Below are 16,390 nucleotides of genomic sequence, written 5' to 3'. Positions count from 1 at the left end.
TATTTGACTGCTGCTAACTAATCTCCCACATGTAGAATTCACATAGGGATCATCAATTGAAGAAGAAATGGCGGTTACTTACCTGTAACTGGAATTCTTCAAAGGATGATGCATTTAATCTGTGAAAGGGCAAGCCAAGTTTTAAATACATCTGTAAAATACTTGAGGGCCATTTTCTGCCTTTAAATGGATATGTATGTGCACGGGCGGATGCAACTCCTCTTAAATTAAAAGGAGAATACTTATATATCTGAGAACAAACATTGTCTCTTGTATTTAATTTTTATGCTAGATTCTAAAAAAGGAATATATTTAATTCCATAACTTGCACCTAAACACACACACACACACACACACACACACACACACACACACAAGTGTACTAGATTTTTTAAACTCATAATAATTTTTGTGGAGATTGGCTATCATAAGACATTTTAATCTATTTTCAGATAAAAATTTTGTACTTTAAAACAATCTATATAAATTTGCTTTGCTAATTAAGATAAATTAAGCCACACAGAGTGACCTCTCAGTTTCCCACCTCACCATTATAATGTTACTCAGAAAATAACTCAGAGGTTGAAGTGTGTAATGTTTGTTTAATGTGTGCCTCATTACTTTTTACAAATTTGGGCCTCAGTACTGCAATGTGATGCAGGTTTTAATGCAGGGTCTGCCTGTGCAGAATTGCTGGATTTTACCTTATGGCATTATTATTCCCTTTTTTTAACAGTTAAAAATTTTTGTGTATGTGTATGTATATGTATATGTATGTGTGTGTATGTATATGTGTATGTGTGTGTGTGTATATGTATATGTGTGTGTGTGTGTGTGTGTGTGTGTGTGTATATATATATATATATATATATATATATATATAAATAAATAAATTACCTTAATTTATATTTCTTTGTACATCAGTTTGGGGAATGCTTGATTTGAAAGGCATGATAGAAATATTGTGGTTTTCTTGTGTGACAACCTTCATTTGCTTCAGTAATATATTTGCTTTTTCTCTTTTAGGCTTCTTTACAGTTTAGCATTTAATGCCAGATTCCTGAGGCATCTTTGGTATCTAATCTCTTCAATGACTACACAAATGATTACAGGGTATGTATTATATCATGTCTATAATTGAGCTCTTTTCATAATATAGCATGTCTTATGAAAAGGAAAAGAGAATTAGCAGTACAATGGACAAATATGATGGTAGGAAAAACAAACCAAAAACCAAACAAAACCCTAAAGTTTTCACTTAGTTCTTACTCAGTCAAAACTTCAGTTGACTGTGGTGGGAGTTTGACTTAGTCTTTATTTAGAATAAAAATAAAAATGGCTTTATTATTTTAAAAATATTGATGATGACACTTGAAGTTTTGTTGTTATTATGCCAGTTCCTGTGATCATTGAAAGTACTTTCTAAACAAATTGAAGCAGGAATCTAAGAAGAGCTCTGCCCCGTATCTGGACTCTTCTCAACCTGAGGAATGTCAGACTAGTCTAGAGGCCAGATACGCAGGATAGAGATAGTGAGCTGCATAGAACATTGTGTCCCTGGATCCACACCCTAACTCCCTTTGTAGATGTGCTCCTGTGACTACAGGTAAAATGGCAGATGGCTCATTAGCAGCCATTTGCCTTCCTGCTCTTCCCCCACAATGTTCCTTGATGCCACCAGGTTTTAGGAGCAGTTTGTGTGTGTGCAGGGTGTTATTAACACTGGTTATATTTAAAAAGTTGTTTAAACACCCATAATGGTGTTCTAAGTTTATGTTCTAATCTTGTGCAATAGAATATTTTTCATAATGGCAATGCAAGTATTCTAAAAGAAACAATTTTAAATAAATTGGAAAAATATAACTGCACTGCTGCACTTCAGGGTTTACATTATTAGGTATGAGAACTGAAGAGGAATCTAAACCAGTCAGAATGCAGCAAATCTATGCAGTTATTAATGCATAAATGTGTAATTTGTGCTCTAGTTACATAATTTTCTGATGAGGGCTGTGTAGCTTGTTTTTCAATACTGGTACAATATTTATAATCCCATAATCTGGTTGACGGCTATTTTCCAGTGCAGAGATTTATAGCATCATTGCAAAAATGTTTATCAATACCCATACTTTCTTCTTCTAGTGATTGATTGTACATGTGCATTCTGCTTTTTGCGTGCACAGGTGCTGGAAATTTTTCCCCTCAGTGGTATCCATCAGGATAGCTCAAGTGCCCTCTGCTGCCATGCGCCGCTGGCATTGGTATAAAAGCCAACCGTCCCCAAGTTCCCTCAGTTTCTTCTTACTGCCCATAGTGACCTCTGGTTCTGTTCTTCTTGCATTTGCAAATTCTCTCAGTGAACTGTGTTCTCTTGTATTATAAATAGTTAGTGTGATAAAGATTATTAGTATTTAGTTAGATTTTTTTTTGCCATCTCAGGGTATTGGTTGACTCCCAATGCTGAGGGATGTCTCTGTCACCGGGCTTCAAGCCCTACGTTTTCTGCAATAAGGCTATGCCTGTCAGTGACCCACACTCGAATTGCTTGAAGTGCCTCAAGGAAGCTCATATTGGAGAGATTTGCCAAATTTACAGGGACTTTAAGCCTCTCACAGAGAAAGATCGTGAAGCCCGGGTAAAGTTTAGACTCGGGGGGGTGGCCTTGAGACCTCCTTCTGAGACAGGTCAGTCAGACTCGGTGCAAAGTACCTTGGCATTGGGAAGGAGTGCACCTCCTACCATACCTGAGTCCCAGCACTGCTCACCATGCCCTGTACCTAAGAAGAGGCATAAGAAACAGAGTGCTGAAACGGGGAGGTCCCTGGCACCAAAATCTGCTAGTCATGGGGACAAGAGTAGAGTGTGGTCTAAGTCCAAGCACTTCTTTGCTTCGGTACCTCAAAAGATGGCAGTGTTTACTAGGGCGCCTAGGCATGTTCTGTCAAGTCCAGAGCTGCATCTGTGGCACGGAACCATAGTGACCACGCCGCAGGTATTTGCTGCTGCCAGGGACCTCCTGAGCCTGTCGGTGCCAGTATTGCTGGCAGTATAAGAGTTGACACTACAGTTGCCGGTGGACAAGGGAAAATCGGTAGGTTTGATGCAATGCTGGGTACCGTGCCAGCTTCATGTACCCCTGATGGTGCGCACTTTAGTACAATCCAAGGGGAAACCCATGGTGCTTGCTGCTTTTGTGGGCTTCTCCAACTTGGTACGGGTCGCCGGCACCGTCTGGAACTGCATCTCCATGGTCAATGGAAGGAGAGACGTCTTCTGAATCAGAGGTCGGGTCCTACATTTCCTATCCTCGGAGCAACTCCTCCTTAAGACTTTTTCACCCTTCCAGTGGATCCTGTCGCAGGGGTACTGTGTAGTGGTTTGCCAGGAGGTCACTGGGGGCCCAAGCCTGTCCAGTGGCCTCTTTGGAATCTGTGGGGCTTTTCCCCAGTTTCCAGATTGTATTCCAGGCACTCCTATTTGATAACTTCGGAAAGGTATGTGGCACCTACCCACCAGACAACACCTGTTCCTGACTCTGGTACCAAGCCTGGGACTGGACTTCAAGAGCCAGTCCAACAGGACCCTGCAGATCAAAAAAAGGAGGAAAAGCATCTGCAGCCAGTACTTGCCTCCTTTTCCTCCTCCTCCCTTGACGAGGCAATCTTGGGGTGGGGAAAGGGGAGGGAGAGGGCATGTCACCTCCCCCAGATGACTATAAGGATCACCAGGAATTGTTAAAGAGGGTTGCCTTAAGTCTGGACATACAGGAGGAGGAAGTAAAAGAACCCTCTCACCACCTGGTTGATATTTTAGCCACTGCCAGTGGCCCTGCCTCTCAATGACGCCATTATGGACCCAGTTAAGGGACTGTGGCAGATACCTGCATCCTTCCCCCGATTTGAAAGACGGCCGAGCACAAGTATTATGTACCTACCCAGCGTTATGAGTTTCTTTACTCGCATCCCTTCCTGGGGTCCGTGGTGATATCTTCAGCCAATGAGAGAGCAAGGCAGAGAAATCAGGGTGCAACCCCAAAATCAAAAGACTGATAACAGTTAGAGCTGATTAGAAGGAAAGTTCATTCTACTGGAGTGTTGCGGCTCAAGATTGTGAACTGCCATGCACTTTTGGGCAGTCATGACTTTAATGTATGGGCCTCCATATTGAAATTTAAAGACATTCTGCTCCCAGAAGAGGCTAGGCAGTTCTTATAACTAGTGGATGAGGGAAAATGGGTGGCGAGGACCGCGATGCAACTGGATGCAGCTGACTTGGCCGCCAGGTCCATTGCTTTTGCAGTGGCTATGCGTAGAAGCTCCTGGTTGTAGTTCTCTGGGCTCCCGCAGGAGGTCCAACGGACTGTGCGGGACCTACCTTTTGAAGGATTCTCGCTTTTTTCAGAGCAGACTGACGCTAAGCTCCATTGGTTAAAGGGCTTGAGAGAGACATTAAAGTCCCTCGGGTTGTACACCTCAGTCCCTTCCAGGAAGCACTTCAGGCCTCAGCAACCTTTTCAGTACTTTGCTTAAGCTGTCCAACAGGATCTGCAGAGAAGGAAGAGTAGAGGTTATAGTTGTAGACCATCACCTCCTTCTACCTCTGCCGTCAGTGCCTGCTCCACCTAAACATCTAGTGTATTATAAGCAGGTATTTTGATGCGACCCTCGAGGATGCTAGACTGCATTTTTCCTTTGTTTGCTAACTGCCTTTCCCATTTCCTCAGTACTTGGTCCTGTACCCCACAGACCATTGGGTATTGAGTGCTGTAGAAGTGGGATACACCCTCCAATTTATTTCTACCCCTCCTTTCCACCCTCCCTTCTCGTCCCTCTTTAGGAACCCCTCTCACAAAGAACTTATGATCCAAGAGGTTCAGTCTCTTCTTTGGATGGGAAAAGGTTCTGCAGAATTTAAGAGGGAAGGGTTTCTACTCTTGTTATTTCCTAATCCCGAAAGTCAAGTGTAGCCTATAGCTAGCTTTCGCATTTATTTTACTCAGCACTAATGCAAGAAAACTACAGGCCTCTGTCCTGTAAGACATTGCTTGAGCAGTTAGCAAAAGGCTTGAGGCCTGTGAACTTTGGCACAGATAAATGGTTACCTCTAAGTTTTGGGGAACTGGCAGTAGAGTATTTAAGGGGGAGTTTGTCGATAGTGACTCCAGACAACCACAGGAACATGAGCTAACCCCAGCTCTTGGGTATTTTAGGATGGAAACATCTGAAGATGTGTGACCACAAGTCTATCCTTTGCTCAGTGCAGAATATAGAGTTTATAGAGGCTGTGTTGGACTCTACTCTGGGAGTGCTCCTCCCAGAGTCAAGATTCCAATATATTCAATCTCTTGTGACAAACCTCAAGATGAATCCAATCATGACAGCCTGAAGGTTCTAATTTTGCTGAATTGGTGGTTGAATCCTCTGTGTTTGTGCAGGCATTCCTTTCCTCTGCCTTCAACTGTCAGTGACTCCAGTCTCAGATGTGTTGACTCTAGGATGAGGAGCTTACCTGAGGCCCCTCTGAACTCAGGGTCTTTGGTCCTCGATGAAGCTCACTCTTCATATCAGTGTCAGAGAGCTCAGGGTGACTTGTCTTGCCTGTCAGGATTTTCCTACCTCATAGTGGGGGAAAACCTGTTTGTCCTTATGGACAATATGTTTTATAGGCTGGGAGGAGCTTGGTCATCCCTCCAGTGTCAGGAAGCAGTTCACCTATGGGAATTTAGCAGAGCCCATTCAATCAACCTCGAGGTCTCTTACCTTCCAGCAGTGCAGAATAAGCTAGCAAATCACCTGAGCAGGTCTTTCTCCAGTCACCCTGGCTTATCTCTTTGCCTGAATATAGCCAGATGCATTTTTCAGTAGTGGGGACTCCCCAAATAGACTTATTTGCAAACAAGTACAAGAGAAAATGTCACCAGTACGAGGCCACTGTCTGGGTTCTATCATTGATGCCTTTCTTCTACCCCATACAGGAAAGCTTTATTATGCTTTTCCCACAATCGCAGCGCTACACAGAGTGCTACTAAAGGTCAAGCGGGACCACTCCTGTATTGTATTAATAGCCCCAGCATGACATGCCAACACTGGTTCTCTACTCTACTGTACTTCCCAGTGGCATCTCCAACTCTGTTGCACCTAGATTTGATCTTTCAGGACCATGATGGGCTGCTCCACCTGAACCTGTGAACCCTTCATTTAATGGCCTGGAAGTTCCATGTTTAAATCCCAAAGGGTAGGCTTCACCAGATCTTACTAGGTAGCAGACAGCTGTCCACCAGGGCCACTTACTTGTCAAAATGGAAGCAGTTCTCTATCTGGACTTGTCAAACTGGAGTCTCAGCGATGCATTCATCCATCCAATAAATTCTCTACTATTTGCTGCACCTGAAACAGCAAGGCTTAGTGATTTCCTCTGTCATGGTTCACCTGGCAGCAGTATCCGCTCTCCACCCTCATATGCATAACTGTTCTGTTTTCTTCTAATAAATGACAATTAAATTCCTTGAAGGTCTGAAAAGATTGTACTATCAACTAAGGGAGCCCATTTCCCTTCGGTCCTTGAATTTAGTTTTGTTTAAATTTATGGGACCACCATTTGAGCCTCTAGCAACATGCTCCTTACTACACCGTTCTTGGAAAGTGGTCTTCCTAATTGCTATCATCTCTGCCAGAAGGGTCTCCAAACTGCATGCCCTCATATCCGAACCATCATACACAGACTTCTTTAAAGATAAGGTGTACTTATGTCCCCATCTGAGGTTTCTCGCTAAGGTAATTTCAGATGTTCATATCAGTCAATCAGTTTACTTACCTGTGTTTTATCCCAACCACACACAAATAGAGACAAGCAATTGCTACACACATTGGATGTTAGATAAGCAGTGGCATTCTACATAGACAGGACCAAACTATTTCAGCAGTCCACCTAACTGTTCATGGCCATAGTATACAGAATTAAAGGTCTTCCAGTTTATTATCCAAGAGAATTTCATCTTGGATAACTTCTTGTATCTCACATGTGTTATGATCTGGCAGGCAACTCACCTCCTGAGAAGCTGACTGCCTCCTCCACAAGATCACAAGTATCCTCAATGGCATTCCTAAGGCAGATCCCTATCCTGGACATTTGCAAAGCAGCAGCCTAGTCAACAGTGCACACTTTCTCTTCCCATTATGCCATCACTCAGTACTCAAGAGATGATGCCAGTTTTGGACGAGCTGTACCATAGTGTGTATGTACATGAACGCCGATCCAAGAGTGGACTGTACATGTGCAAAACTCGAAGAAGAGGAAAACAGACTAACCTTTCATAACTGTTGTTCTTCAAGATGTGTTGCCCATTCCATGACCCGCCTTCCTGCCCCTCTGCATCAGAGTTTCCAGAAAGAAGGAACTGAGGGGACTCAGAGTCAGCTTGGCCTCGTATACTGATGCCAGCAGCGTGGAGCAGCAAAGGACGTTTGATCCTCCCCGTTGGGTACTGCTGAGGGAAAAAATTTCTGGTGACTATGGGTGGGGTGCGCACACATACCAAGAGTGGAATGAACATGTGCAACACATCACAGTTACGAAAGGTTAGTAACCATGTTTTGAAAATTGAAATTACTACTCAGGCTGGCTTTAAAATTTTCCTTCTCTGAGTTTACTCACTCTTTCCAGCTACAGCATAAAGGAAATTAAAGAAAGCAAAGAGAATAAGGCTTATGAATGGTTGTGAGGGAGTGTTTTACTATTCCCCCCACACACACTCCAAAAATACTCTTCTTCCTATCTATCTACCCCACTCCCCAAATCATTCTTTAAGATCAGTTGGGCTTTCCAAGAACGTTCCCAGAATGACTGTCTTATGTTTGTGTCTACATTTGAGAGTTTCTAGTCCCGCATCTCAATTCATCTGTGAAACAAAATGTACATCAAATATATTGCAGTTATTTTAGGGACCAGAGCCTTGGGGAGCTGTCAGTATGGAAGGGCAGAAGGGAGAAGAAAATGATGACACACAGAAGGAGAACAAGAACAGTGTGAAAGGCTGGACTCAGACATGTTATAACTTTAAAAAAATGTTTTGCCTTTCAGCAGTTTGACTTGCTTGGTTTCTTTATTTCATTTAATTTAATATTTGAATAGCTAATTACATTTCTTCATGATAAATTTAAGTTGCGTCCTGTTTTTAGAAGTAAAGTGATGATCATATCCTGGGCTAATAAAATTTGGCCTTTGACCTCAGAGTTTATTTGCTAGAAACATGTTTGTCTTTGGGCTCTGAGGTTCTTCAGCCTCAGGTGCAGTGATTGTTTTGTAAGCAAGAAGCACCCTCAAGATATTTAAAGAACATGTAGAGATGCCAAACAGCACTTTCTCTTAGAACTCAACATGCATCCATGTGTATTTGATAATCACACAGTTATAGTCCATGTTGCAACTTTTTGCTTAAAAATTAAATATGAAAATATCTTTTCTAAGCATGTAATTGCTTTATTTCAGTTTGTATCTGTTTCCAATTGCAGTGTAGTACTTGTATACAAAATATTTCATTATTCTGTGCTACTAGTCCTTTGTCCATAATTATCCTGCATGCTGGTGTATCTTTTATGCTTATTCTTAAGATGCATTTAATTACCATAAAACAATAAGGGGACTCTTCATATAGGGTCATAGTAGTTAGAAGTAGAAAAGACCTTTTAGGCTATCAGGTTTATCTCATGGATGAAGGATGGTCTTGTGGCTAAGGCCCAAGACTGGGGTGTTAAAGATCTGAATTCTGTTCCCAGCTGTGACAGTCTTTTTGTGTGGTAGCATGAAAGTCACTTAATCTCTTTTTCCCTCTGTTCTTCAGTTCTAAACCAGAAATAAGACACAATTCTAAAATAGAGATAACACGGGTGTGGTAATTGTATTTGTTAAGCACTCAGATACAAAATGGTGACAGCCTATAAATAATCATTCCATCTTGCTCAAGCAGGATATAGTTTCCAACAGAGGGCATATAAGATGTTAAACTAAGACGATGATTTATTAGCTTGTGTACCTCATCCAGTGCACTAAATGCCCCAGTACCAATTTATGTGGGAGAATCACTGTGCTCTCGAATGAACTCACAGTAAAATGATAAAAACACCATATTACTCGTGGGCAAACTCTTCACAAAATGATCGCTCCATATCTGACCTCTCAGTCCTCATCCTCAAAAAAAGCATTCACAACACCTTCAAAAGGTGAGCCTGGAAGCTTAAATTCATAACTTTGTCAGACAATAAAAATCATGGACTCAGTCAAGACACTGGATTTATGGCTCATTACAACAGATTATTAACCACTATCCCTCTTTAGTTTTAGAACTACAGAGGTGTTAACTGTCCACTTCACCTTGAATAATCTCTGACATGTTAACTTCTTATACTAAACAATCTTTTCCACCATGTATAGAGGCCAGGTCTACACTACAAACTCACAGTGGTATAACTATGTCTCTTGGGGTGTGAAAAATCTACACCCCTGAATGATGCAGTTAGAACAACCTAACCCCCACTGTAGACAGCGCTGTGTTGACAGGAGTAATTCTCCCATTGACATAGCTATCGCCTCTTGCTGAGGTGAATTAAAGATGCCAACAGGAGAAGCTCTCCTGTCGGCATAGTAGCATCTTCACTGAAGCGCTACCGCGGCTGTGCCGCTGCAACATTTTAAGTGTAGACCTGCCTTTAGCTATGACACTGAGTACCTTTCCCATACCTGAAGAAAAGCTCTCTGTAAGCTCAAAAGCTTGTCTCTGTCACCAACAGAAGTTGATCCAATAAAAGATATTATTTCACCATCCTTGTCTTTTGAATGTCCTGGGACCAACATGGCTAGAACACTGCAAACTTTATAGTACTAGTAAATAATATTTTGACTACGTTGATGATGCTTAAAGCATTTTTTTAAAAGGAAACATTTAATTGATTTTGTATTTTGATTTTTATATTTTAAGGTCTATGGTCCCACTGCTTCAAGTAATATCAAGGGGATCACCAATGTCTTTAGAAGATTCCAGTCGGATCATTCCACTCTTCTACCTTTTTAGTTCTTTGTTTAGTCATTCACTTATTTCTATACATGATAATGAATTCTTTGGTGATCCTATAGAAGGTAAGAGCTTCAAGCATTCTCTAGGATCTAATCTGACAGTCCTTACTCTCTTGAAATTCCTGTTGATTTCAGTAGGAATTTTGCATGAGTTACTCCTGGGGGAATTCTGTGCTACTACACATGTGCATAATTGATGAGCCATGCATATTTTTAATTTTTTGTGCAGAAAAAAGCTTCTGCTAAAATGTTGCTGCAGTTCCACCGTTTGCCCACCAGAGGGCATGGTTGTGCAAGAACAGCAGCAGCTCCCATCAGAAAATAACTCCTGCAGTTATGCCTTTTGCCCACCAGAGGGCTCTGTGGCGATAGAACACAGCAGCAGCTCCCAGCCAGCTAGGGAAGAGAAAGGAGCCTGCCTTCTTCACAGCGCCTGTCAGGCCATGTCAGGTGACAGGCTATGGGGAGACAGACAGCATGGGGCTGCTGGGGGGACAGTCGGGAGCTCATAGGGGCTAGTGTGGGAGGACATACTGGGGCAGGGGCAGGGGCTGAATGGGAATGTAGGCACAGGGCCACGGGAGGAGGGACATTCAGGGCCACATGGTGATGGGGGAGGGGGTGCAGAGATCTGATTGGGGGCACAAAGGCACAGGGGAGTTGGTATAGACACACAAATTCAGGGGAGTGGCTGGGTGGGGGCACAGACACATATGGGGAAGGGGGAGAGAGTACAGCTCCACATAGGGACAGGGGGTACAGGGCCACATTGGGATGGGGGAGTGGGTGTCTGAGTGTGGGTGGAGGGACACGTGGACAGGGGGTTCAAGGACACATGGGGATGCAGGAACACATGGGATCAGGGGCAGATGTGCCTGACCTGAATGGGAGAGGCTAGGGGTCAACCAGCGTCTGCATGGGGGAAGCTCCCTTAGAATCCCTCCCCTCCCCTGAAAAAAACCTGTTCCATACTTTTCCCACCCATACCCAACAGCCCTCAAAGTTCACACCCAGGCTCCTTCCCAGCAATGTACTTCTCTCTCCCTCAGCTCCTCCGTTATCCCGACTCCCCCAAGCCTTTGCACTGCTTTTGAGGAGTGCGGGAATACGGTTCTGTATTGTAGTTTAAGTGAATTATTACTCAGAGTTCTCTGTTAATATGCCTAGTAAGAAATCTGTTTGTCAAAATACATTTCCTGAATTTTTGTTGTTGTCTGTATTGTTACAGACATACTTGCTGACAGGTACTTTGAAATAAAATGACCAAAAATCACTGAAACTAGTGTGATTATATTGTGTTATTTTGAAAAATAAAATATGCAGAATTTTGCAGCATTTGAAAATATTGTGCGCAGATTTTTTAATTTTTTGTTGCAGAATTTTTAATTTTTTGGCGCAGAATACTTCCAGGAGTAAAGTAAGGACCATGAAGATTGGGTCTGCAGGCTGTTAACTGAACATTAAGTATGTAGAACAAAAATTAAGTGAGCATGTTAATATCCATTTCATTGTAATTTTAAGTCAGTACTATTGTAATAATAAAATGACTGATAGATTCATTAATTTTTGCCAACTTCTTATATTTTTTAGCTTTTGTTTCCTTTGTGCGTCGCCTTTCTCTATTGTGTGACTATTATTTTTGCACAACAGAGTAAAAGAATAATTATATAAATATAGAAAAAATGATTAGAAATGTTATTTTAAAAATGTAACCATGTAGTTTTATGTAATTGTAGGTCAAAGACAATCATCAATGATGCCTTTTACACTAGAAGAGCTGGTAATATTATCACGCTGCCTTCGAGATGCATGTTTAGGAATCATCAAGTTGGCTTACCCAGAAACCAAGCCAGAAGTTCGTGAGGAATATATTGCAGCATTTAGAAGTGTTGGAGTTACAACAAATACAGAAATGCAGCAATGTATACAAACAGAACAAAAACGATGGATTCAACTGTTTAAGGTACAGGATGTTGTTTTTCAGTTACAGATTAAACAAGACTTTCAGACCTGTTTCTACTGACATATACCATAACAGTATTTGGCTGCAGTTTGTTTCACAATTATACTTCTGTCTCAGAGGTTATCTTTAGGAAATGTGGAATTTGGAAATAACATTTGCTTTAATGTGAATTCTGCATTTAAGAGTACACAGAATAACAATGTCATTTTGGTGACGGTAAATTAAATAATCTTAGTTTTTTTCTTTGACATGACTTGAGTTTGTTTCATATTTTAATTGACTTATGCGGAAGTTAGAATATGAGTATTAATTGAGGCCCAATTCAGCAAGACGTGACTAATTTTAAGCATGTGAGAAGTTCCATTAACATCAGTGGATCTTCTCACACGCTTAATGTTAAGCGTTAGGAAGGAACAATCAGTTTGCACAGATACAAAATGGGAAATGACTGCGTAGGAAGGAGTACTGCGGAAAGGGATCTAGGGGTCATAGTGGATCACAAGCCTAAATATGAGTCAACAATGTAACGTTGCAAAAAAGCACACACCATTCTGAGATGTATTAACAGGAATGTTGTAAGCAAGACACCAAGTAATTCTTCAGCTCTACTCCATACTGATTAGGCCTCAACTAGAGTTTGCACACATACACAATAGGAAATGACTGCATGAGGGAAGATGGAAAAAATTGTGTGTGTTTAGACTGCGGAAGAGAAAACTGAGAGGGGACATAACAATTTTCAAGTACATAAAAGGTTGTTACAAGGAGGAGGGAGAAAAATTGTTCTCCATAGCTACTGTGGATAGGACAAGAAACGATGGTCTTAAATTGCCGCAAGGGCAATTTAGGTTAGACATTAGGAAAAACTTTCTAACTGTCAGGATAGTTAAGCACTGGAATAAATTGCCTAGGGAAGTTATGGAATCTCCATCATTGGAGATTTTTAAGAGCATGTTAGACACACACCTGTCAGGGAGCGGTCTAGATAATAATTAGTCCTGCCATGAATGCAGGGGACTAGACTAGAAGACCTCTCAAGGTCCCTTCCAATCCTATGATTCTATGAGTAAATGCCTTGCTGACGTGCAGACTTGTGAGATTGATATTCACTGCTGTTACACTAATTTCACAACTACATCAAGCCCAGTGGTGGAAAACTGCTGTAATGCAGCAGTGAATCAGTCTAGTGAAGTAGACTTAAAATATGTCTATACTGCAATAAACAACCCGTAGCACTGAGTCTCGGAGCCCAGGTCAATTGACTTGGGTTTGTGGGGCTCATGCTATGTGGCTAAAAATTGTAGTGTAGGTGTTCAGACTTGGATTGGACCCTCCCGACAGGGAGGGTCTTAGAGCCCAGGCTCCATCCAGAGCTTGAATGTCTACACTATAGTTTTTAACCGCACAGCCCTAGTTCCCACAAGATCAAGTCAGTTGACCCGGGCCATCTGCAGCTGTGCCGCATGTGCTTTATTGCACTGTAGACATACCCTAAATGTATGTTGTTCTTAAATAACTACCAATACCTTCCTACACAGTTTTAACCAGGGAAAACGAAGGTATGAATTACGGAAAGCTGAGAATGTTGGCAGGAAAAAACCTAAGAATATAACCGTTGTGGGGTGGGGGGGAGGAAGAGTATTTGCCTTGCCATGAAATTTGTGCAGCAAACACATCTAGTCAGCTAAAATTGTTCATTAAAGGAGTGGGAGCAGAAGAAATGCATTTTCCAAATTGAATGCTAGATTTACAGTCCGTTTAATACTGGTGACCTCTCGCACACTAATGTTCAGTTCGAGTCATCAGCTGTCCCTTCAGGTCTTTTATCACTGCTTTTGTCAAGCTATCTATTTAATTGAAAGAAGTTAATTGAATGAAAATGATCAACTAAGCTTGTATTAATATTGCTAATGGAACTTTCTTCTTGGCCATGTTTGGAGAAAGATGTCATGCTAGACTTTAGGAAAGGCCCATTAATGCTTGCACTTAACCTGATGGGCTAATTAAGGAATGCTTATTCATTCTACAAGTCTATGATAGCCTCTATGCAGCCCATTCTGCCTGATTTTACAACACATTTCACTTATGAGCATGAGCATTATGAGCATTAGTAGCAGTGAGAGTAACTGATAATGTTTTGATTGCATTGAATACAGTCCTAATGCATCACTGAATTTATAATTTGTGCAGATTGATCTAATATATGTTTGCACAATTTAATTTAATTACTTGTCTTTAAATTACCAAATAAACTTTCAATTTAAAGGTCACAAATTGAGACGCCAGTATTTCTATTTTACTGGGAATGACAGCATGTTGGATATTTTTATGTATGCGGTTTATATCATGTCTTCCTCTATTTGTGCCTTTTAGTTTATCTTATTTAATCATTCTCCTTTACTTGCAGTTACGATAAAATTGTGTTAACATTTTGTTTTCTTTCAAGCAACTATTGAATTCTTGTCTTCTCATACAAGATAATAGTTGTGTATACAGTACACAAAAATTACTCTTTTCTAGACAGCTACTAGACTCCAGAAAAATTATCTGAACTTATTTACTTTTCAGTTTACCCATACTGTTCTCAGCAGTTTGTGTTTTGTCTATTAAGTGAATTATAAATGTCAATTTTAAAGATATCTTAGTCTCTAGTTTTGACTAGAAATGTGGTTAATAACAAAACAGCACTTGTTTACTTTTCAAACACATGACTAATTTATTGATAAAATTTAAGAGTCAAGGCTGAAATTCACCTTGCTTTGGCAGGATTTCAATGTCTGGCAGTAGGTCTTTTCCAAAGGAGACCATCCAGACTTGACTTTTGGTTTGCACTGATTTACAGTAAAGAAAAGTGAGCAGTATGTTTCTCAAAAAAAAATGTAGTAAAATACTTTGCTGAAGTTAGAAACTGGAATAGCTTATCAAATAGACTCGTGCTCTACATGAGTGTAAATACATCTTACAATACTCAAGGAACTGACTGAGGAGATATCTGAGCCATTAGTTATCTTCAGAAAGTAGTGGAAGACGGGAGAGATTCCAGAGCATTGGAAAAGGGCAAATATAGTACCAATCTGTAAAAAAGGGGAATAAGGAGAACTCCGGGAATTTGACCAGTCAGCTTAACTTCAGTATGCAGAAAGATAATTGCTTAATTATTTGCTCCATCAGTTTGCAAACACCTAGAAGATAATAAGGTGGTAAGTAACAATCAGCATGGATTTGTCAAGAACAAATCCTGTCAGACCAACTTAATAGCTTTCTCTGACAAGTAACGAGCCTTGTGGATGGGGAGAAGCGATAGGTGTGGTATATCTTGACTTTAGTAAGGCTTTTGATACTGTCTCGCAGGACCTTCTCATAAACAAACTACGAAATACAGCCTAGATGGAGCTACTATCCTGAGGGTGCATAACTGATTGGAAAACTGTTCCCAGAGAGTAATAATCAGTGGTTCATGGTCAAACTGGAAGGGCATATCAAGGGAGGGGGGTCCCTCAGGGATCAGTTCTGGGTCCACTTCTGTTCAATATCTGCATCAATGATTTAGATAATGTCCCAAAGAATACACTAATAAAGTTTGTGGATAATACCAAAATGGGAGGGGTTGCAAGTGCTTTGGAGTATAGGATAAAAATTCAAAATGATCTGGACAAACTGGAGAAATGGTCTGAAGTAAATAGGATGAAATTCAATAAGGACAAATGCAAAAAGACCAATCAGTTGCACACATAGAAATGGGAAATGAGTGGGAAGGAGTACTGTGGAAAGGGATCTGTGGGTCATAGTGGATCACAAGGTAAATATGAGTCAACAGTGTAACACTGTTGCCAAAAAAAGAAACATCATTCTGGGATGTATTAGGAGGAGTGTTGTAAGCAACACATGATAAATAATTCTTCTGCTGTACTCCCCGGTGATTAGCCCTCAACTGGAGTATTGTGTCCAGTCTGGGCACCAAATTTCGGGAAAGATGTGGATGAATTGAAGAGAGTCCAGAGAGGAACGATGACGATTAAAGATCTAGGAAACACGATCTATGAGGGAAGATTGAAAAAATTGGGTTTGTTTAGTCTGGAGAAGAGAAGACTGAGGGCAGACAAGTTTTCAAGCAAGTGCAATTTAGGCTAAGTATTAGGAAAAACTTTCTAACTGTCAGGATAGTTAAGCACTGGAATAAATTGCCTAGGGGGGTTGTGGAATCTCTATCATTGAAGATTTTTAAGAGCAGCTTAGGGATGGTCTAGATCAGTGGTTCTCAACCAGGCATACAAGCACCCTTGGGTATATGAAGAGGTCTTCCAGGGGGTACATCAACTCATCTAGATATTTGCCTAGTTTTACAACAGGCTACATAAAAAG

The 16,390-nt window shown here is 41.0% G+C and overlaps 1 protein-coding gene across 1 annotated transcript in view; it reads left to right on the top strand.

The window, feature by feature from the left end:
- Positions 1 to 16,390, top strand: part of UBE3C (ubiquitin protein ligase E3C) — a 183,000-nt gene that overhangs the window by 74,196 nt on the left and 92,414 nt on the right. The window contains 3 exon segments of the mRNA XM_038389495.2: positions 1,027 to 1,113; positions 9,971 to 10,128; positions 11,802 to 12,028. Of these exon segments, the coding sequence (XP_038245423.2) occupies positions 1,027 to 1,113; positions 9,971 to 10,128; positions 11,802 to 12,028 (472 nt within the window).

The sequence above is a fragment of the Dermochelys coriacea genome, chromosome 2 (assembly GCF_009764565.3).
Source record: "Dermochelys coriacea isolate rDerCor1 chromosome 2, rDerCor1.pri.v4, whole genome shotgun sequence".
Taxonomy (NCBI): Eukaryota; Metazoa; Chordata; order Testudines; family Dermochelyidae; genus Dermochelys; species Dermochelys coriacea.
The sequence above is the reverse complement of the archived record's forward strand: the minus strand, read 5'-3'. Positions and strand labels throughout refer to the sequence as shown.